Source organism: Teleopsis dalmanni, chromosome 2 (assembly GCF_002237135.1).
Source record: "Teleopsis dalmanni isolate 2A chromosome 2, ASM223713v2, whole genome shotgun sequence".
Taxonomy (NCBI): domain Eukaryota; kingdom Metazoa; phylum Arthropoda; class Insecta; order Diptera; family Diopsidae; genus Teleopsis; species Teleopsis dalmanni.
This window is the reverse complement of record NC_051847.1, coordinates 2,781,852-2,805,661: the sequence shown is the minus strand read 5'-3', so window position 1 is coordinate 2,805,661 and position 23,810 is coordinate 2,781,852. Positions and strand designations below refer to the sequence as shown.

Below are 23,810 nucleotides of genomic sequence, written 5' to 3'. Positions count from 1 at the left end.
GAATGATAGCTACAAAGGTTGCCAGTACATAAAATTGTAACTCAAATGCTTTAGTCTAGTAATTGGGAACCTTATTATATACGAATGCTTTATAGTAGAATTATTTTGTCAAACTTTTGACATATCTGACTATTGGTATTGTTGATTTCTTTTGAAGTATTAATTATTTACTTAATTAAATTTAACGACCCGTGTTCAGTTTTTGCCATATACAGCTTCCTAATCAGGCGCCACTACTGTGTCCACATCTACTTCATCTTCAACTATTGTTTCAAATACCGTTCTTGACAAACCCTTATTTTTCATTAACATTATTATTAACAACCAAGTGAAGGCTCTTTAAAAAGGGGTAATGCATTTATTATAAATATTTAAATATAAAATCTAATTATTAAATAGTTAAACATTTCTTACTATGAATATGTTAGAATAGTAAAGAATTATTTTAAATATTAAAATAATAATGATAAGGGAGTAACCCACGTACTGATTGGTTATATTTAGTATATAGGTAAGAAATACAAAACATTGTTAGTACAATGTACTTTACTGTATCAAACAGACATTCAAATCTAGATTGAAAGATCACACTTGTTTTCTTTTAAATTAACTGAAGAGAGCGCTATCCTATACGGCATAACTGCTGAAAGGACACCATAAGCGGCTGGAGACCTAAGAGAATACTCAAATTCCTCTATTGTTATACTACAACTACATTAAACGTATTACATGGAGATACTGTCGTATTACATTGCAATCCTGTAGTATTACACTATGTTAATTGATGGAACAATGTCACTGTTGTGATTAAACTTGTACAACGCATGGTTTATTCAGATGTAGTAGTCGCAGAAAAAGATATATATTCTTTCTACTTCATTGATACTTCATTGATTCTTCTAATATATTTGCTGTTTCAATATTAAATCTTATGAACCCTTTTCTATATTTTCGATTAGAAAATATATTCGATTGGTTTACTATATAATGCTATCTTTATACTAATGTATTTAACTGGAAAAATGTGTAACAATATGTGCTATTATTAATACATAATCCGTGTAGAGTTATACTAAAGTAGTTCGATAAGTTTAATTTAAAGCGTAACATAAATTAATTAGTTAAAGAAAGTTAGAATTTTATTATATATTTTTAAAGTGAAATGGAATCCAACTATTTTTAAATAAATAAATATTTATTAACATAACATGACATAAATTTTAATAGTATAAGATCAAGGATAAAATTGTTGCTGAGGGCTGTTAAGTTTCGATTGTATTTGATTTTAATGGCCTATTATTGTGACACAAATTATCCCACTTCAAATTTATTTGTTATTTTCTTAGTTTTTTCCCTCAATTTTATATCAAGTCTTTTATTTTTTATCAAGTAACTATTTCTTCTGAATCGCATACAAAGGCTCTATTTTGCCAATAATGACACTGTTTAACCCTCTTCAATACTTCACCTCGAATTAATCGGAACATGCTGTACATTTTGGCATAATTTTATATTATTTTTATTTTTATTTTATATTTCGCAACAAAATAAATTTTAAAACAATTCAACTTAAAATGCCTCAGCCTAAACATGGCTTCACCAGCAAAAACCCAAACATTGCTTTCATGTTTGTAGGCAATTAAATTTATATAAGAGAATCCTGCCATTTGCCATAAATTTTGTAGAAAAAAGGGAAAATATTTTGCTTTGTTGTTGTTGTTATAATATTTCGCCTGTGTTCAATATGTTAACGTGCAGCCTCTGATATCCTTTCCCATTGTTTTACATTCAAGTTTTGGCATTTGACACGAACTTGTGTTTTTACTTTGCTTGTAATTTTTGACCTATGAGGTCGTTTTTGTTGCAAAGGATCAAAAAAAGGAAAAAACATCCTGAATATCCTGTGTGAAAATATTGCTTTTTGTTTGTTTGCATTCACCGAGGCTGCGGCTAATATGGTGACGGGTTTTTATTTGTGCAGTTGAACACGTTCAGGACAATTCAAACCACAAATTTTGAAACATTTTTAATTTTTATTAAAATTGATAAATTAACAATAAACGTAACGTTTCAGGATTTCCGGTGATTAATCATGAATTCGCTTTTTGTTGCGAGGTAACCAGTAGGAAATGCACGAAATGTGTTAGACTTTATTTATTAAACATTTCTAAATTAAATTGTATAAAAGAATTTGAAATAAAATTTCTATTTTGTGTGTGTGAAGCCCTTTACACACATATATCTTCACTGTTCAAGCACTTCATAACCATTTATCTTGTCAATATTGTAAACCACCATTTTTCTTTCGTGCAATTATTGACATATGTTTTCGCATGAGTTTTTCTTTTTTAAAATTGCTCAGTGCCTCGCCGCTTCGCTGCTGTGTTCAGTGCTCAGTGCTCAGTAGTGTACCAGTACCCCTGGCAATACTTCCAGGAACAATTACGTAAGTATACATGCATCAATATTTGTTAAGATGTAATGAAGTAATATTTGTAAACGACAGCTTTCATGAAAGCAAGCAGCGATTACTTTTCTTTGGGCTCCAGAACTCCTATCCTTTGTCAATATAATATATGGTTGTTAAAAATATTAAATTTGTAGAACTGAGAAAATTTGTTTAAAAATATAAGGTCTAATAAAGAAATGAATCAACGTTTGAATTTTAAATATTTTTCCTTGCATTATTGATACGTCATCTATTAATTTATATTCATCTGTAGGTTATATAGATTAGTGGTATACTATTATAGAGTACTTATTAGACATCTATCTATACGTCACATATGTATAGATAGATGTGTGTGTGTGAATGTCATTATTCTTTAATATTATTCAATGCTATATAATTACGAATTGAAGAACCAGAAGTTGCCTGAAAATTTACCAGATACAGGCAATGCAATATTACTGTTATATTTTATAATAAGAGGAATTAATGTCTTTAGGCGATAAAATAAACAACTTTTATGTTCTTCCTAATACAACATCTACGTAAGAAATTTTAATTCCAAAGTCAAGTACTCTTGTGTGATTTGGTTAACGAATTTAAAGGTAATTCACAGTTATCAGTGCAGCGCTCCGTTCGAGACTACCTACGTACAACGTTAAAATCCATCACATAGATTGTAACAGTAACCAAGTAACAGCATACTTGATTAATTTCTGTTTACGCTATAGGGATACAATGGTATAGTGATTTCAATTATAGCCAAACCACTGGTTATGAAAAATACCATAAGTTGATCATAAGCTCGATGAGAAGAGTTGTCTCTTCAGCAGGGCAGAGCCGAGAGTACTGACAAATTAACTGATGGGTTACCACAAGATCCCATCTCAACAACATGGTGGCATATACAATGCTAACGTGTTGTCTCCACCTTGTAGTTACATTTTTTTCGGTTGCTTGGTGTTAGTGATGATCAAGAGTGCTATACTTTACCAAGAACTTATATTTCTATCTGATATTAGGAGCTCCTTCATTCTTACGACTATAAAGCGACATTTTTCTGGCTGTTTAACTTTAGTGTGGATCGGAAGACGGAAGCCTATATCTCCGTCCAATATCAGTGTAGTCCATAAATGTGTATTGTGTGATATAACATAATATGTATTTAATTCAGTAAGTCCTGGAATATATAATGTAATACACTTAATCTATATTATGAACTACACAAACTTCTATCTTGGAATGCTTATTACGCATATTCCATTACTTAGTAAATACTAAGTTCAATATATAAAATATAAATAAAATTAGTTTAATCATGACATGCTTTATATCAGGAACTCTTCAGTGAGAGGGATTTAGTGCGCTAGTTTAGTTATTAGCATATTTTTGTGAATTTATAAATTAGCATACGATATGAATGCTTTCATTCCATTTAAAAGCTTTCCCTAATTTCCAATAATATTCATCTAACAGTGTTCAATCATCACCAAAACTTTTATAAAATATATTGAGTTCTTTGAAAAAATACTACAATAATTCCATTAACTACATTTACTTGCATTGCTGTTAGTAACTCCCATTACCCGGTTTGTACACATTCCATTCCTTCAATTGGAAAAATTTTAAGAGCATAATTTGCCTCGTATTCAGAATTTATTGCACCCGACCAAAAAACTTGTGAGGATAATAAATACGCTTGTGTGTGCTTAGCTGAAGATAGATTTAAGCTGCTTTCAATTGCATGCCATGAATTATTTAAACTGACGTGAATCAATAAGCGATATTTGCTTTTATAGTTTTTCACTCCATGTTAACCAATTTATTACTTCCAACTCAAAAAGTAACATTTTTAAGTTTGAATTTTTGTTAGTTTTAACAATTTTTAAATATTTTCTTGCTTTAAGTTGGTGTGAAAGAAAGCAGAAAGAAAGTTTTGCCAAACTTTTATCTTTCGAATAGTTTTCAATAAGAATCCCAACAATGTTTTATTTATATGTTTTTTAAGTAGTTGAATATAATCCGACATAAGATTTTATGGTTCACAATCGTGGTCCAACAATTCATTTTAAAAGCAATTAAACGAGAGAACACTTAACTGGATCCAACTTTTTATTTAAAACAAAAGCACTTAAACAACTTAAAAACTCTAAACAATTTAACACTTAAAGGAGTTTCCCTCCGTCCACTTCCATGAATATTGGCATATTTTTATTGGGTTTAACTAAAGGTGAAGATTTGCTAGAATTTATACTCGAAAAATCACTATATCGAAAATTAGGATTACGATAGAAAAAAAGAATATCCTTGGCTTAAATAATTTTATCATACAAAAGCATAAACCAAAATAAGGATAAAAGCTGAAATTCTCGACCATAAACACACAAATTAAATGTATGCCAAGTGGTCACTTGTGTGGTTACACAGACAACAAGAGTTGGCCCAAAGGACACACTAATCTTATTACTTCTGACTATGCGTCTGTGTGCTTTCACTTTCAAGTAAGTATATGTGTACGTAGATGATTGTGTTTGCTTATGTATTTGTGTTGTGTTACTTAAATAGGTTCTACCATTTTAACCGAGTGCCTAAATATACTGTTGAGTCTTATGGAATATTGATTAAGTGCTCTCAACTTATTTTACTTTTTTCCCTAACATCCGTTTAAGTACTTTTCTATTTTCCCTTTAAGTACGTCAAGTATCACTAAGTAAGTGGTGGTGGACTGTTAATGTTGAATCTTTTAATGACTCACTTATGGTAGTACTTATCTCATGGATTAACTCAACAGTAGATAACGTACCTATTAGCGACTAAGTAAAAAAGCGGTCAATTATTGGTAATACATATATGTATGTAAGAAGAGTGACATATAGGATAAAGTATGTGTCCGTAAAGTATTCGACTACTGAGTCAGTCAACAAAAAGTTGCGAAGTTGTGCAGTAGTCCACGATGATAGGATATACAAGGGATCTCATGACTATATTTTTTTAATTTTAATATTATGTATTTTTATATTAACTATTATAAAATAATTAAATATTATAAAATTATTAAACATCACATTATCACAATAAATACATCAAATCTTAACACGTATATATATAAAAATTACTTAATAATAAATTTATTATTATTAAAAATACTATAAAAATTTAAACAAAACCCCAAAAAAATAAAAGTTTTTTTTCTAGCAAAATGTAATAATGTGAATGGACTTTGAGTCATGGCTAAATGTACACATGATTGTATGTTCAAAGTAATGTCGACTAGTTTGATGTGTAATAGCAATCGACGACAAATATTCTTAACATAAATTCTTGATGTGTAATACGCGCTTTAGACTGAGTAAAATGTGGTTCAGACTATCATTTTTGAATGTCATTTAAGTTGCGCTCGCTTTTGCTCAAATTTATTCTATTTATTTATTCAAATAAAATTTTTAAAGAATAAGGGTGTTTACGCACGCTGTAGGTGTGTTAGTGCAACCACGCAAAAATATGCTATTGAATGACGAAAGAAAGTTTTTGAGTGACAGACTATCATTCACAACATGTTGCTCGTTTCAAAACATCGAAATTTTAATGATTATCCACAAAAAAACGATTCTTTGCTTAGAGTAAAATGAAATAATAATAATGGAATAATAATAATACTTCAACCATTATAGATTTTTAGGGTTACTTACAGAGTTTACCTGAACAGAAGGTAATTCTGACTCAAATCAAAACCGGGCAGTTTAAGGGAATATGACTATTAGTCTCATTCACACCCAGGCAGAAATTACATTATATATCTTCAGACATATCTTATTAATATAAAAACGCAGGCCGTGATAATCTGCTAACAACTTTAGTTTCGGTCTACTGAGGTAGGACATCTTACCTAATATTTAATTTTACGGCTAATAAATAAAACAAATTTGACATACTGTTACTCTTTATTAATACAATAATCCAAAAGTTGCTTTTAGAAGTTGGTAGAATTGTTTGTAGGATTATTTTTCAACTGAAAATGTGCCTTATCAGTAGAGAAAACACAGTGCAATTTTGAATAACCACCTTTATAGCACCTTTTTACGATTTTAACAAATTAAATGATTCTTAAAAGTTATAATATAATAATATAATATAATTTTGTAATTCTTAAACTAAATATATTTGGCAATGAGGAGACAATTCTGTGTAACATAAGTCCCTTAAAAAGTACTCTGAAGTCAAGACCACGTAATAGATAACCTTTGCATTTTGTATTTTAAGGATATTAGAAAACGAACCACTTTTGATGTCCTTATTTTGAAAAAGAAATATAGTTTCTAATAACGGAAGCAATTTAAGTCCGTTGAATGGAAAATCATTTCCGTTGAAGATTAAAAATTTTCAAGTATTTTTTCTTGTTCCTCATTAAAGACATCTTCAGTATTTAATGAAAACTACAAGTAAATAAGCGTCATATGTAAGGGAAATTAAATTCAATTCGTGGAAAACTCATTGAAAAAAACAATTTTAAGTTTTTTCTTTAAATTTTGCATACAAAAATAAATCCTTAGGATTCCTCAAATTGAACATCACGCAAATTTAATAACATTTTTCTAACGAATGTGTACAGTAACTGAAGGAGTGCTGCCGCAGAAAATATTTTAATAAAATTTCATGCTTTTTGAAGGAAAGCGCTTTTTAATGAAGTTGTTTTTTATAAAAATAAAAATATTATTTTTTACGAAAATACCCTTTGCAATTAAGGGACATTTTAATAAAAGTTTGTTTGCTTTCCGGCTCAAATATGGATCTTAAAGCAGCTTTCAACATCTTAGCCAAGATTCAATAGATTTGCTGTTTGGATAGAAAATTCACATTTTTGGGTTTATTGTATACATTTTTATTACTGTTATTATTATTTCCCTAAAGAAAATAAGCACACACGTACTCGTTTATTTGTAACTGCATTATATGGCATATATGACTTCATGTATTTTATTGAAGTACATAAGGAATACATAATGCTGCTTACATTTTTTTTACATGTTTTATATTATTATTAATATGTGTACATGGAGTGAATCACATCTTTATTCCTATTTATGGTCAATGGACAGATTTTTCTTATAAATTCTTGGGTTTCTTATACCATGTGTCCTATAAGGGCATTAAATTGGCTTAGGCGGGTTTTTTCTCCGCCTACCCATTGCAATAAATTTTACTCTGACACGCGACCTATTGGACGTACAATATTTCTATGTTGGCTGTTGGCTGTTGGCTGTTGGCTGCTGGATGTCAGCTGTTGTCGTACCATTGCCCGAATGATGTTACTCTGCGCCAAATCAAATGACAAATGGACACCGATTTTGTTTAGTGGGCACTCGTAGTATATTTGAACAGTTTTTGTGTTTACGAGAAGGAGCCACTACTTAATTAGACGAATGCTCTTAACGAAAATTGGAAAATTATTTAGTGAATAGTACAATAAAACAAAGTAACAATGAAAGTAATGAAGTGAATTTAAATTATGCGAAAAGTTGTTTACTTATTGCCTTTAAAGCAATTTCACTTTATAAAATTTCAATATCAATAAACTGTCCTTTCAAAACAATGAAGGTCTGCATACGTTCCGAGAATTTTTAAAATTTTCCATTTCCTTTATTTCCAATGCTTTAATACCATCCGCCCATTGTAATTCATCACCGGGCGTTTGTTTAGAAAATATTTTACCAAAGGTTATTTTTGTTTTTTAAATTTCGTACTTAATTTCCCTTTTGTAACTTAGCCACGTGTATTTTTTGTCAAATATTTTTGCTCAATGGATTCTTGGCATTTCCTCGTTTTTGTGGTATTCAAATCATGACATTCCGCTTTTCATTTTTTCGTCTTAAACCTTCGGCCATTCAAATATCCACGCAGAATCTCTTCTGGTGCCTACGAGATGATTCGCGATTCTGAGTTTCCGAGCTGCAATGAGTTCTGACAATTCAATGGTAAGTGGTCATCGCAGTATGTGTTCAGTTATCGATTGAAACTAATAGCCAAAGTTCGTTATGACTTCGTAAAAGCATACTTTGCATACATCAGGACATTAATATCCTGTCATTGTGTGGCAGGTTTTTAACTACCTAATTACTCTCACTTTTATCTTCCATTAATTTTATGTTGCATTTAATTTCAAACAATTTTTAATTTCTTTAAAATACAGCGTACGTAATCCATAGTCATTGTATCTAGGTTAATTGTGTGGGTGTTGTCGAAAAGATATTAAATTTCAAAATTTTCATTATAAATTTTTTTTTCTGTTCATTTATAACTTTAGTAATAGTAAATAGTTTATTTTCTTAAATGCTATTCTCATTGTACTTATATTTAAAAGCAATTAGATATAATTTAATTTTACTTGCATTTATCACTGACTTGACTTGTGATGTTGGCATAAATCATCCTCTAAAAAAACGACTATTTTTCAGTAAAAGTAGTTTCAGAGCGGCAATTGTTGAAATACTGGCATTTTCATATATGTGAAATGAGTAGGTGGAGATTGTGAAAAAATTTTTAATGTTTTATGTCAACGTCAGTTTCAAACTGATGAGAACATCTGGAGCAGATATCACATTGCCTTAATACGTACTACAGAATATGACGAGGATGTCTTTAGTCACCTTTATTATTTGATTTTAGTGAAAATGATTAATGTGACAGCTGGGGCAGGCAGTATTTTAAGTATACCGAATATAAATTTTTGTCACTTTCAATCTTTCAATCTATGACGTAATATTTAAAGCAATGAATGACTATCATAGGTAAGTAAGGTAAATATATTGCTAATAAAGTTTCTCTAAATGCGAAAACACTTTATGTAATATGAAGATGAAACTTAAGTTTGGCAAATACAAAACACAGTAACTTTAGAAAAAATAGTAACCAAATAAAACTTTAATAAAATGTAATAGTGACATCTTTGAGGAATCATAGGACTCGCTGTTATATTTGGACAATATCTTTCATCTAATTGTGATATAAATAATAAGTTCTTGTAATTTTTATAATACTGGAAAAAAATTTTATAAAAAATTTATAAACTAAAACAAAAAAAAATCCCTCCAGCTTTGGCTTTACCGGTATATCTCTTCAACATTTTCAATTATTTACGATTTACTTACACAACTGTTTTCAACAATATTCTTCAATCAATTTTAAATACATTATTAAATATATATACTTATGTATTTTACTTTGAAGTAAAGTGGTGGAGTGAAAGCTTCTTCAAACGGAAACCGACAGAACCAACAATTCTTTGCAGTTAAGAGAAGTTCCAATTCAGAAGAACATACTTCATATAAAAACATAAATTGAGAAAATTCAATACTGAAACAGACATTACTTTATGTGAATAATGCTTGTTTAACAGAGCTTTCATTGTAAATATATTTGTAACAATATAGCTTTTTGTCTTACTTTCTTAATAAACTATTTCAAGTCACACGGACAATATCCTGTCGAAGGGACATTTGCAGGGGCTGTAAAGCGGTATTTATTTCATTTAACGTTGGCCTTCACCATATTGTTTTTGAATGACCTCTTTCTCTGATACCTTTCGGGCTGTATACTAACGCCTGTTGACAAATTTCGGTAGAAGTCTTTCGAAGTGTGTGTCCAATCCATCCAAATTTTCTTTTGCGAATTTCAAGGTTGATATCTCTTACATTTGTTCTGTCCAAAGGACTTGATTTAATATTTTGTTTGGCCGGAAAATACAGAATACACTGTAACTCTAACAATATTTTAACCATGTATAGGTATTCTATTTCCAAAAAAAATAATAGCAAAACTTTAGAAATAATTAAAAATTGAATACTTGTTGTAAGAAGTAGTTAAAGACATTATAGAAATAAATAAAAATTAAATACTTCTTGTGAGAAGTACTTGAAGTAAAATAAGTGATATTATTTTATCTACTTAACTAAGTCAAAATATTTATAGGCACCGTCATCTAACCGCATACTCTGGAAATCAATCCACTTTATAATGTAATATTGTTTCAATATACGCAAATCTTTCAATTTATCAGTAGCATAGCTTCAAATATATCGAAATTGCTTGCAAGGTATTCCAAAAGAGGCTTGTGTTTCTATTAGACCCATCTTAGTACTTTTAAAGTTCAAATCGAAATTTGTGAAAATCGTCTTTGTTAGCATCCATTTTCTACATGTAACTTTTTTATAATTTCTTAGACTCTTAAGCAGTTTCAGCTGAGATTGCTTATACTTAAATTATATTCGTATTCTTAATTTTAAGATGGCAAATAAAAATAAAAAAAATAAAGAAGTGGGTTAAAGTTTATTTTATTCGATAATTGATGGCTTTTTATTCCCTTTTTAATGTGTGAAACAGTGTGTGAAAGAAGATAGTTTTTGAACAGTTTAACCCATTGAATATGGATAGTCAATTTACCAAGTCAGAAACACTCTTTTGTTTATTTGACTGTACGTATATTCATTTCTAAAAGTTGTACTATTACTTTTAAAATATCTTTAAAAGTTGTAAAATTGTATCTTCTCACAAAATCTCATTTCGATATGAGAAGGTCAAGTACAAGAACAATTTGCTTAGCTGCAAAAACGAACTCAGCTGTGTGAATTCAACTTCAATATTTGTGCACATATAGTTAAGAGCTAAAAATAAAGCCATATTTTTTTAACATATTGAAACAATTTGCATAAAAATTCTTTTAGAAAGCTGCGAATTTATTTTATTTATTTTTTAAAATTCATTTTATGTCTATCAATTAAGTTTTATTTTTTAATTTTCGTAATGTTCAAATCTCTATCAAGCACACGCCGCGAAAGAAAATCAGTCAGCATCTTCCTTACTAAAAACGTACTGAAACCAAAACTGAGTGCAAATAAACAAAAAATATTGATATCAAGTAAATATTGGCAAAATATAGTACATTAAACAATAGAAGAAAAAAAAAAATTAATAACAATTGCAAGATACTTTTCTGAAAAATAGACAAAATCCAAACGAAATAGTTTTAAATGAACTTTTAAAGTTGAGATACTTCGCTTTACATGAATATCTGTTTTGTAAAAAATGCAACAAATTGTGCAAAAATGCAAAAAAGTGGAATCATTTTTATGACTTTTAAGTTAATATTCTGCTTTTATTCGATGCTAGTTAGTTCAAGTTCAAAAAGTATCTTTTAGTGTACATAATGGTTATAACGTTGTACATTGGCTGCTGATGTCGTTTTACAGTAAACTTTGCTCAGCTCAAACATCAACGAAGCCCCAACCACGCAAATATTGACTATTCAGAGTCTGCCTTTCGAATTTTGCTACATAATATATTTCTTCAGGAGATTTTGCTCTACTCGTGCCTGGACAAAAGCAAGTGATATCCCAACAAAGAAAAAAAAATAATACAATAAATTGTTTAAATATCTGCAAATTAACAGATTATTGAATTTATCGGAATATATTATTGTAAGGCACCGTTGGAAATTTCATTTAATAAAATGAATAAAACTCTTGGAGCGAACAACAGGCGCTGAAAGTAGCTGTCAATCTCTGACGTCGATGATTTGCATTTCCGATTCTTGCACTTCGCAGACATTTGCTATCAGCAGCTGAACTATGGGTAATGTAGGATCTGCACCAGAAGAAAGGCAGATATAAAAACTTCTCCTGTTTATTTACTTTTTACTATACGTTTGTTTGTTGCTCATGTTCAGCGTTGAATAAATGAACAACCTTCGAACACTTGATGAGGCGATTAAATATATTTTATGAAAAAACTATCACAAATTTCGTGAGCTGTCAAATTGCAAACATCTGAATATATATAGGTACAACCAGTGGCGGGATTTAAGAACTGAGATAAATTAATTATTTAAGATTTTTATAACAAGTTTCAGTTAGTTTTGTTTTTAACTTTTTATTATTCACATATTATTATGAATGGAACCCTTTAAAAACTCTTGCAATTTGTAATAATTAATTAATTAATTAATTAAGTAATTAATCATATTTACTTTAAATAAGTAAACAAATATAGCTGTTTTTCCAATATAAACATGTATCTGAAGTATAAGTTTGTTTTACAGCTATATGACGAACTAAGCCTAACATATAATAATAATATTGTACATAATTTTGTATTATTACAAGTATTATTATTATGACATGCGATTTTAAATGCACTTATAAACTAAGTCACCAGGGTCATTTTAATATATTCGGCGTCCGTGGCCAGTATCAGACGGGGCGCCACTTCAGTCGTAAAAACTATATATTTTACTGATGCTTGGCACCAGAGAAACTTCTCTTTGTCTTTAACATATTTTGGCCTCTTTGATAATTCTTAAGAGTCCAATATATCTGCGTACATTAAGCATTATTCACATTATAATATTTCAGCAAAATATTTTTATTGCTTATGAAAAGTATCAGTTTCCATTAATAAGTTTGTAAGAAATTCTAAATATCTTTTGCTTAATGTTGTTCAATTACTTTACCAGCTAATCATTTAATTATATTAAAATAAAAAAATAAGTATACAACATTATGTGTCATAAATGTTTATCTGGTGCATAATACTATGTTCAGAACACACATTAATTTTACAAAAGTCTTAATTTCATCTTCGTTTCAGCGAAATTAAGTTATTCTTTCCATATAAAATTCAGTTTTAAGGTTAAATACAAATAGTAGGTCCGTTCCACGAGCTACTCATAGTAAAACATGAGTAAAACAGAAGTAAAATTTACACAAAAATACTTGAAAATTTGCTGGTGGAACGCGCTTGTGTATACACAGTGTTAACTCAAAGTTACTATGAGTAGCTCGTGGAACAGACCTAGTGTTTAAAGCATGTAATTTTTAACATTCGATTTTTAAACAAAAAACATATGATTTCCTTAATTTGGGGCAGTATGAACACTTTCTAAATTAACTTAATTTCTGTCTGAACATAGTATAAACTTAATGGTTCTGCAAGATTTTTTTTTAAACCTGATGTACACTTTTCAGACAATATGTTAGGAGGCTACAATACGGTTATGTTACTTAGATAGAGATATAGATCATAAATCTGCCAATCTTAATGAAATAAAACTCTGGTAAATTTATATAAGCGTGATGACGAGATTTTATTATTCGATTTACCGAGATTCGAGACAAAGTAACTGACCAAGCAGCCAACCAATCAGTGTAACATATATTTGCAAATATTCACTATAAGAGCTCAGATTTACAATGACTCGGAAACCCACTTTGAAATAATAATTCCGGCAATGATTTTTTTTTTTTTTTTTTTTTGTGAATGTAAGAAGGTAATTAGTTTCTCGCCGCCCTGACACGTTGTTTGCTTAAATTTGTTGTTCTTGCGATTGTTGATGTTGTTCCAGTGTTGTTGTTTATGCTTTTGCTGGTTCTGTAATTTGCAATATCCAAACACTTTATGTTTCCTTGTGGCGCTCAACGCAAATGTCGGTGTTTTTCTCTAAAATTGTAAAATTTTGACTTAATTTGCTCAAGATAATTATTTTGATAAAATTTTATAGCTTTCGATTTTTTTTTTACATTTGGTTTATATTTTATTTATTTTGAAAACTAAAACTTGGAAGCCCACAGCAAATTTTTTAACGATTACACATGCATTTGCAGAGAAAATTGTGATGAAATCTTGAATTATGCAGAATATTGTCAAATGTAATTTAAAATTATAAAAATACATCATCTTTAATACCATTATATTGAAAAAAAAAAACTTAATTAGTATATGTAACCTATAAGTAGAATTTTGCTAAAAATTCACACTTTAAAACTTTAGAGAAGCTTTAGGTAAACATTCAGATAAACAGCATCAAATTTGAGAGGAAATATATTTCGTTTTTATCGAAAGGTATTATCATTATCATTATTATTATTGTAGTACTATAATTCTGAGTTAACCTTAACAACACTAAGAACTTACATATCTCCTTAACCACCTTTTATTGTTTCTGATTCACATAGTCTGTATATGATTTTCTACATCTTGTTTGCTTCTTTAAAAAGTATGTGATACATAACATCCTCCAAAAGTATGTATCTGTTAGAACCTCTTACAAGATTTACACCTTACAAGATTTTCGGCTGTACATGCAAGTACCTTTATTGTTCAGTAATTTAGTAAAGTAATCTTTCCAAATTTCAAATGGTTTTCTTTATCTGAAACTAGGTAACGAGAATTGTCTTTTTAGATATTCATTGTTGTTGTTTCCTTAATCTTTTTCCAATTTATGTATGCTATTTTCGCTATAGATATTGTCCATTTCTTATACATACTTTTCTGCTGAGGTATTCATTACATATAAGACTAAATACAAAAGTACACCTGAGATATTATTTTTGTTATTATTAACTTATGGAAATTTAGCCTCAAACATGTATCCTTACATATCATCAGGTAACCGAAGTAACGTCGAAATATTCCAACTTCTTCAGAACAAAGTTCTACGGAACATTTTGAAACCGCCATGGTACATTGGAAACAGCGATATACACCGCGTTCTAAAATTGTCCACAGTGGCTGAAGAAATAAAAAAGAAAGCAGCATATCACAAACTAAGGTTGCAGCAACATGTAAACACAGAAGCTGTTAATATCATACCCTCGTATGGACAACCAAGACTACTAAAACGTCGATATGTTGCTGACATGGCATCGAAGTAGAGCGTAGAGTAATTTGTTTAGAAAATTGCTTGTTTGTGTACTTATATTATTGATCAGATACAAGCTACTTGTTGTTTATAATGTAAATAATCATAGCAATAAATAAAAAAAAATATCATCAAGTATGTCACAGATCTGATGGGACTTTTTGATTATAAGGTAACTGCACGCTTTAATGTCTGATAGGATCGCACTCTATTAATAACAATATACCAAAAAGATGATATCGAAACAGTTAACTAATCAAAATTCGAAGTATAAATATAAATAAATGTAAATATGAATATTTTTTCAATCCTTTAAAGTATTCAATTATTAAACTTTGTCATTGCAGAAACATTTGAAAAAGTTACATACTTTGATGAATGTATCTACAGATTTCAATTCCAGGAATTTGTATCTCAGCGTTTGAAGTATTTATGGAAATGGAAAATTAATTTGTTTTGTCTGTGGTTTTTTGAATTTATTTCTATGTGTAAAAAACTTTTAACTTTTCATGAACAAAAGGAAACTATTTACTTTTAAAATTTAAATCATATTTAAATTTGGATTTGGCTACTCTCCAAATCCAAAACAAGGAAATTTGCATACATTTTAGTCACTGCTTCTGTTTTTTATGAGTAAATCAATTAAGAACAGTTTGAGTTGGGTTCGTAGTTTCCATGACTGAGTTTTCGCTTACCAACCGTAAATAATTGCTCTATAAAAAAGTAATTGAAAATATTATGGCACCATTTAATAAGAAACTTAAGAGACTTCATTCAAATTGAATTGCGGCAAATAAGTATAATTAACACTTGTTTTTTTAATTATCGAAATGTTTTCATAGTTTTAGAACTTCCACAAGGTATTTGCCTGGAATCCTTACAGTTTTCATCTATTATTATTAGCAAAACTTTTCTCTTCAGAAATTACCTTAGTGTTAATTATTTTACGTGAGTATATGTACCATTTATTCAATATTTCTAATAAAATATTTTTGAAATTGGATTAATAAAGACATTTGTAGCCTTGACTACTTGTGGAAAAACACGATTAGTCATCGTTTCTAATTTGACGGACAGAGTTATTGATAGACTTGTGTCTTGAATCTTGTACCTTTTTGAAGACTTACAAAACATATCTTTTTACACTGAAATATATTTCAAACGAGAGATTTCAGATTATAGGAATATATTCGATTATATTCAATATGATATTACGACCCATGCTTTGTAGCAATTAGACCTGGATACTGATAGTATAATTTATACTGATCTTATCGGGAAGTTTTGATATGAGCATTTTTGTTTTAGTCTATTGAATTTGACTAGTACTCCAATTTCTTCATGGTAAACCCAGAAAAAAAAATTAACGCTTCAAAGACAAAAACAATGAGAACGAAAGCAAGCAATCAATCATCCATCCTTCTGTACGATCAAAACATTGAAGACGTGCAGGAACTCGAATAACTGGGAAGTATAGTCAACAGCGAGGGTGGCACGTCAAAGGACATCGGCAGTAGAGTGAAAAAGGCAAATGGCTCTTTCGCATCGCTTAACAAAATCTGGAAAGCCAACAATGTAAGCGTCGAAACTAAAACCAGAATATTCAACGCCTGCGTCAAATCGACATTATTATATGGGTGCGAAACATGGTCGCTAACGAGGGCCTCGACTCAGAAAATACAATCCTTTGTCAATAGAAGCCTGCGACGTATTCTGAACATATGGTGGCCTGCAAGAGTCTCCAACGAAGAGCTATGGCAGCGTACCAAACAAAAGCCAATAGAGAAAGAAATTTTGAGACGCAAATATGGCTGGCTCGGCCACACACTTAGAAAACCGACAGATGCAATTGCCCACGCAGTCATAGAATGGAACCCGCAAGGAGTAAGGAGACGAGGTCGTCTCAAAACCACCTGGCGAAGAACAGTGGCAGCAGAAACAAGCAAATCCTTTAACCAGTTACGTTTTACTGCCAGAAACAGAGAGGAATGGAAGAAGTTTATAAATATTATTTGTGAATAGACTAAGTTCTAATTTTTAAATTTTTAATTTAATTTTTATAATGAAGAACATGTCTTAATAATAATAATAATAAACCCAGAATAACGAATCTGTGTGGCTCTTTGTATTACAGCAATGTAGATGGAAAGTTTAAGTTACAATAAGTGTGAGGATTTATTTGAAGTTTATTGTGATATAATAGTAAGCAATAAATTTCCAAACAGCATCGATTAATTATAAAATAGCCATTTAAGGACCATGCAACCCCTGAAAATATATTTCTGATCATGACCGTAAGAAGTTCAAGATCCATTTAAGACTTTTTTTATTAAGAGTTGGTTGGAGATATAAACAATGAGTACAATTTTGAGTTTTAGAATGCTATTAAATCATTGCTATTAAAAGCTATTAAAAGCAATGATTTACCAATTGATAATTATGATAAAACTCCTGTGGCCTACTGCATCTGCAATATTGTAATACTCTTTTGAAACACTTGTTTATTGATGCGGTAGACAGACGTACAAAGTGTTTAGCAATTTATTTTAGATCTGATTCTATCTACCATTTCTACTAATGTGGTTTTTAAGAAAAGAATATAGTTAAGTTTGTATGATATTAAGCTTGTTTTAATAAAAGTGTTTTGCTTTTGTTATTTTGGATTTTTCTATTTAAACTCTAGACAATGTTTGCATATGAAACGATTTACAAATAAATTATAATTTTGACCTTTGATATTCAAATTTAAAAAAAAAATGAAATATTTATCTTAGGTAAAATAAAAGCAAATATTTTAGCAATTCAAACATTTGTGAGACAAACAAATTTACAAGATATGAATAACTAAAGGTATGAGAATATTCCGTCTTTGTAAGAAATGTGCTGTACTTATTTGCTTTCAATCCGCCAGTAAATGCTTGCTCTGATAACACTGATACACAATTCAGCATACTCAGATTGTCTAGAAATCATTCTACTAATTCACTTATTTGGGGTGATCGGTTTTCACTATGAAAAATTCATTTCATGCATATAATACATCCCATTGATTCTCTTTTTTTCTATTTTTATCTTTTATAAAGAATGCGATAGTCCCTCTGAAACGTTGACCAAAGTTATATTGTATTTTGTAATGAAAAATAGTGCCACGGAATATTCACATATTGGACATATGCAGATAATCGATTACTTCAGTGGAAGGACGTATTTTTTCTCTTTTATACAAAATCATATATTGACTATAATTATTTTGTCGAATGAAAACTTTAGTTTTCATTTCTTTTAGAATGCAAAAATCACTGTAAAAATTAATCGATAATCACAAATATAAAAATCATGAATAGCTTACCATTTTATCAATATAATACTGTATTAATATGTATAATATTATAAGTAATGGCCTTAACGCTGGTCTGCATATCAGAGCTACATGGACATACGACTAAAAAAGGACGCACCAGGAATAATGAAAGCCAACATCTTTTTAAAGGCCTAATAGTTGCTGGACTATAAAGCGCACACTTGATATAGATAGAATCGGATAAAGATAATTATAGAAGCAAAGACATTGCGACTTTAGCAAGAAGCACTAACCGAAGGGTAGAAGCACTTATGGGTAGAAATAATAAGAGTTTGAGATACATTCTCGTGGTTTCTATTCCTGTTCAACTTTCGGTGACTTAAAGGGTATTAAAGATATATTGAAGTTAATCAACGGTTGAGCATAAAAAATGTTAATTTAATCTGTTATCAGTGATAAACAAAAGTGTGAATATGTTGTTGACAGCATTTTTTAAATAGTTTAAAAATGTACATATTTGTTGCTAGAAATTTTTAAAAAAATGTTATTGAACTGTTTATATAAGGCGAACATTTGTACTCACTTCACGAATCCGAAATTTCTCCAAAAAATCACTGAACTCAATAATTCATCATATGCAAAATTTGTACAAAAAATTCAAATTATTCAATAAACTAATAAAAATAAATTTTAAAACATATATTTTTTCCGAACAGTCGTTATTTATTTATTTATTTATTTATTTTTAATTTGTACATAAACTTTTTTTATACACTCGCTTCACCTTTCAACACCAACACTTTGGTTCATATCTGATGATTTAATATTGACGGCACCGCCAGTTCCATGGACAGTTCCGTGCTATGAACTCAGAGTAATTTTTCAAAATTTTTATTTTTTATATTTAGATAAATTTTTTAAAATCAATTTTTTTAATTCATTTGCTTTGTTTATATTTATATATAGTTCGAAATAATGTTTAATTCTCTGTTTAAACTATGCGAAATATGCGCGCACACATTATACCGCGTAAAGAGTCGAAAGTCAACTGCGCCTTCGATTACGAAAAAACTGTAAAAGCGCCAATTTTGCCAAAATTCGCTAAGGCCGCAGCTTCAGAATTAATCACAACATCATCGCAGGAAACAAGAGTCGCGACTGTCAAGGCAAAATAACAACAAAGGCCATCAGCAGTCAAATGCAGCTGTAGCACCAGTCAACATGTGGACAAAAAACAACAACAACACTGGCAGTTGAACAGAGCGCAAGTGCGCTTTAGTATTGTTTTTGTTATAAAATCGTTTGACAATTTCATTCATAAATTCACACAAAACAATTGTTTCTGTACACAATGTTGATAGCAATTGTGCTGAGATGATGCTAAAGCAACATATGCTTATAAACAAATGCAGGATTATTTGTTAGTTGCTCTAGTGTAATCTGTGTTGGATACGCATAGCAGCATGTTGATAAGGCAATATTATGTTGATAGTTTGTTATTGCAATCTGTATGATGTGATTTGTTGAATATAGGCTATCAATCATACTTATAAGGCAATGTAATATTGTCTGCATGTTTATATTTTACGATGTTCTTGCTTTTCGTAGTAAACAGTTGTCTACAAGTTTTTTGTTACACTGGACTCAATAAATTGTTCTTAAATATCTTAGCTAATAAAATTTATAAATTTAAATTTAAATCCTTTTACTTTTTGTATTGCGTACATACATACATAGGTACTTGTAATATCATAAAATTTTGTTAAAAAATTCTAATTAAATACGACAAAAAATCAATTTAAGTAATGAAGGTTTAATTCAGCAAGTATTTATTATACTTATTTTATAGTTTTATGACATATTGCTTAGCACTGTTCATTTTATTATACAATTCATCCTGAACTAACGCCGCATGTAGTCAATCACAATTGGGAACAAATCATTCAGAAACTTCTTCTGTAAAACCATACAAAAAAAGTCAGTATCTTAACACAAATTCAAACTCCCAAAGTAGCTCTCCTGAAATCATGAAAACACTTTTTTCTTTAATAAAAAAAAAATTGTATCTAATTAGTTTATGTATGGGTTAGTAAAATTTGTTCCCCTCGAAATCATCTTAACCTTACTCACAACCGGGTAGGAGTGAAAGCAAAGAACAAGGTAAAGGCAACACTTCAATTCAAAACTTCAACCTTTGGACGTAGTTAGTAAAATCCTACAAATTAACACAACAATTACGGATTATATACATTCAATAATAATGTTTGGAAAAGAGATCTGATGTGTTATAGAAGAAAAGTGATAGTAAAGAAATTTAGTAACGGAAACGCAATAGTTTCGATTTCTTTACGAATAGCTCTAAAATGATAACCACATAATAGAGAACTTATCAGAAAAACATGGTAAGAATGCTAACGCAATGAAGAATAAAACCCCACTGAAAACTATCGAACTCGTTTACAGTGAGCATACGCAGTCTTTAATACAGATATAAATCTACTAATCAAGTCTGTAACAGATGATATTGTCAATTATAATCGTATCTCATCCATCGAATACTTGATGTGACAAGACAGCTAGGATTATTATCGCAGCTGGATCAAAGTAAACTACCATTGTACTCTCGAACTACAATCTTAGATTTAATAAACAGACACAGATGTTTATAAAACAACAGACAATTTATAGAACACTAAACTGTACACAGGACATATATACAAATATCAATTTGAATGATAATTTTATATTGGTCTTAAAATTGTTTGTTTTTAATTTTTAGCCGAAGTTAAAAATGAAAATAAAATTCAATATTTTTTATTTAAATATTTTATTACACTAAGATATTTTATAAAAAATTATATTCACAAAAAATTAATTTTACCTAAATATAGAATTTGTTTTTTTCATTTATGTTGGATATATTCTTTATACATTTCATATTATTTTCCTTTATAATTCAAGTCAAAAATAATTATTTCATATTTACGTATAGTAATATATACATATATACAAATTTACATACCTTACTATACTTTCCATACACTCCGAATTAAAATATTTTACAATAATTGCGTTTTTTTCCAACACATCTTCAGTTGTAATTTTTAGTTTCTAGCAGAGATCTAAACCTCATACATATTTAGCGACACCTGTATCTCACTTTTAAATACTGAAGGTTAATTATACACAACATATTTTAATATCAATTCATTTTAATAAGAATATATTGTATTTTTAAAGTGAATTGTTTATAGATGATACTACGTTATTTTCATTGCTTATAAATGAAGCTATGTTAATTGTATTTGCATAAAAAACATGTTGAAATTGCCATCCATTTCTCCATAGAGAAAATCTGTCAAATGCCATAAACGAAATTTCTCCACCAGATGTCATTACAATTTGAAGTATGTTTGACGTTTGAAATGTCTCCTGTGACTGTCTTTTTCGGCAAGATTTTCGTCGCGTATAGAAGGCAAAATGGTGCGTCTGTAAAATATTATCATTAAAAATTAAAAACATCCATTAATTATGTGAAACAAAAAGTGAAAAAATCGTTTTACCAATATTTGAAGTTTTGATTTGTAAAAAAATAGTTTGCAATCATTTGCAACAAAAACTAAAAAATGTAGACAAAAGAATGCTATCCGCTTGGACGCTGTAATGCAAACAAAACAAAACTCGCAAATATTGTGTCGTGTTTTATAAAATTATTTAATTATAAATTTTTAAACTGCTTTTGGTATTAGTTTTACTTAATTTTTAATTATAAACTATGTGTATTTACAGTCGCTGGTCATACCTGAGAAGTTTCAACACATCCTTCGTATCATGAATACGAATATTGACGGTAAACGCAAAGTTGGTATTGCCATGACCGCCATCAAAGGTGTTGGTCGCCGTTATTCCAACATTGTGTTGAAGAAGGCAGATATCGATTTAACTAAGCGTGCCGGTGAATGTACTGAGGAAGAGGTTTGTTTACATACTCATATAGTCACAAACATATCAGCAATTTATTATGTTTCATTCTTATAGGTTGATAAAATTGTTACTATCATCTCTAATCCCTTGCAATACAAGGTTCCCAACTGGTTCCTTAACAGACAAAAAGATATCATTGATGGTAAATATAACCAATTGACCTCATCTAATTTGGATTCAAAATTGCGTGAAGATTTGGAGCGTTTGAAGAAGATTCGCTCTCATCGTGGTCTACGTCACTACTGGGGTCTCCGTGTACGTGGTCAACACACCAAAACCACTGGTCGTCGTGGTCGCACTGTTGGTGTGTCCAAAAAGAAGTAAACATTTTCATGTTGATTTTTTTTTTTACATTAAAATACTATTGAAATCCTGATAATTACATTCAATAAAACAAACAAAGGTTCGAGAAGTAAAAGTATTTATCATTGCCAGTGAATGTGCAAAGTTGTGATCAATAATTTTGTTGTAATTGTGATCTGAACGATGTTAATAACATTTAAGGAACTTACATATATGGAAATGGTCGTAAATTCGAATGAATTTGATGTGAAACAAGAAGTGTGTAAGGTATTAGAAGTTCGGAAAATACTAAGAACAAGTACTGAAGAACTAATTCGAGTTTTGTGCGTCCTAAGAAAATAGCTTATAGTTAGTTGTAAAGTTGGTGACATATATTACCTTCCACCACTGGCTTATTCAATTGCCAGTACTGATTGTTTGTTTAGAATTAAGTTGTGCAGTGGTTTTATGTGTGATGGCCTAGTTATAAACTTAAAGATATTACTGTGTGACAGGACATGGATCTCCAAAATACTCATTTTATTATTTCAGTTTTCCTCATTTCAGTAAATATTCACATTTAAAAAAATTATAAGCTTTATTTTTATAGAGCGTGACTTGATCTTTTTTAGTTGTGTCATAGCTTCGCTTGATGTTGCAGAGATTGGAAACTAACTTAGGAATAGGAATAAACAGAGTACCAGCTCTCAACGGAACAGAGCACTGCAACCATAGTTGATCTTTTGTGCTGCAAAAGCTCCTAACCGAATTAACTTAGTTTTGGGCATATTTTATAGATTATAGATTTTTTAGATTTATAAAAGCTAGGACCGCTGGAACCAGTAATAATGCCCGATTAAAATAATTATCATTAATTATAAAAAAAATAGAACTTGGACTCGTTGCATTTCACAGTTGAGAGACTGTTGAGTTGAAAAGTAAGCGTATAAAAGGTTGATAAAAAACTGCACAATATGGATATAGAAAAAAGTAAAGAAGAAAGCACAGGTAGGAATGTTTAATCTAACATGGATCAAGATGAAGAAATCTTGCCACCTCGACTGGAAAGGATATTTTTTTAAATTATTTTGCCTTCAAACCATCTT

The 23,810-nt window shown here is 29.7% G+C and overlaps 1 protein-coding gene across 1 annotated transcript; it reads left to right on the top strand.

The window, feature by feature from the left end:
- The first annotated feature begins 21,820 nt into the window (after positions 1-21,820).
- LOC119683981 (40S ribosomal protein S18) lies at positions 21,821-22,843 on the top strand. The gene is made up of 3 exons (XM_038097890.1): positions 21,821-21,921; positions 22,228-22,413; positions 22,477-22,843. Exons 1-3 carry the CDS (start codon positions 21,919-21,921, stop codon positions 22,744-22,746), a joined length of 459 nt encoding a protein of 152 aa, XP_037953818.1. The 5' UTR covers positions 21,821-21,918; the 3' UTR covers positions 22,747-22,843.
- Positions 22,844-23,810: the final 967 nt, after the last annotated feature.

Coding starts and splice junctions, on each gene's coding strand:
- LOC119683981 (XM_038097890.1), top strand. Junction 22,414..22,476: donor GTGAATGTACTGAGGAAGAG/GTTTGTTTACAT, acceptor TCATTCTTATAG/GTTGATAAAATTGTTACTAT.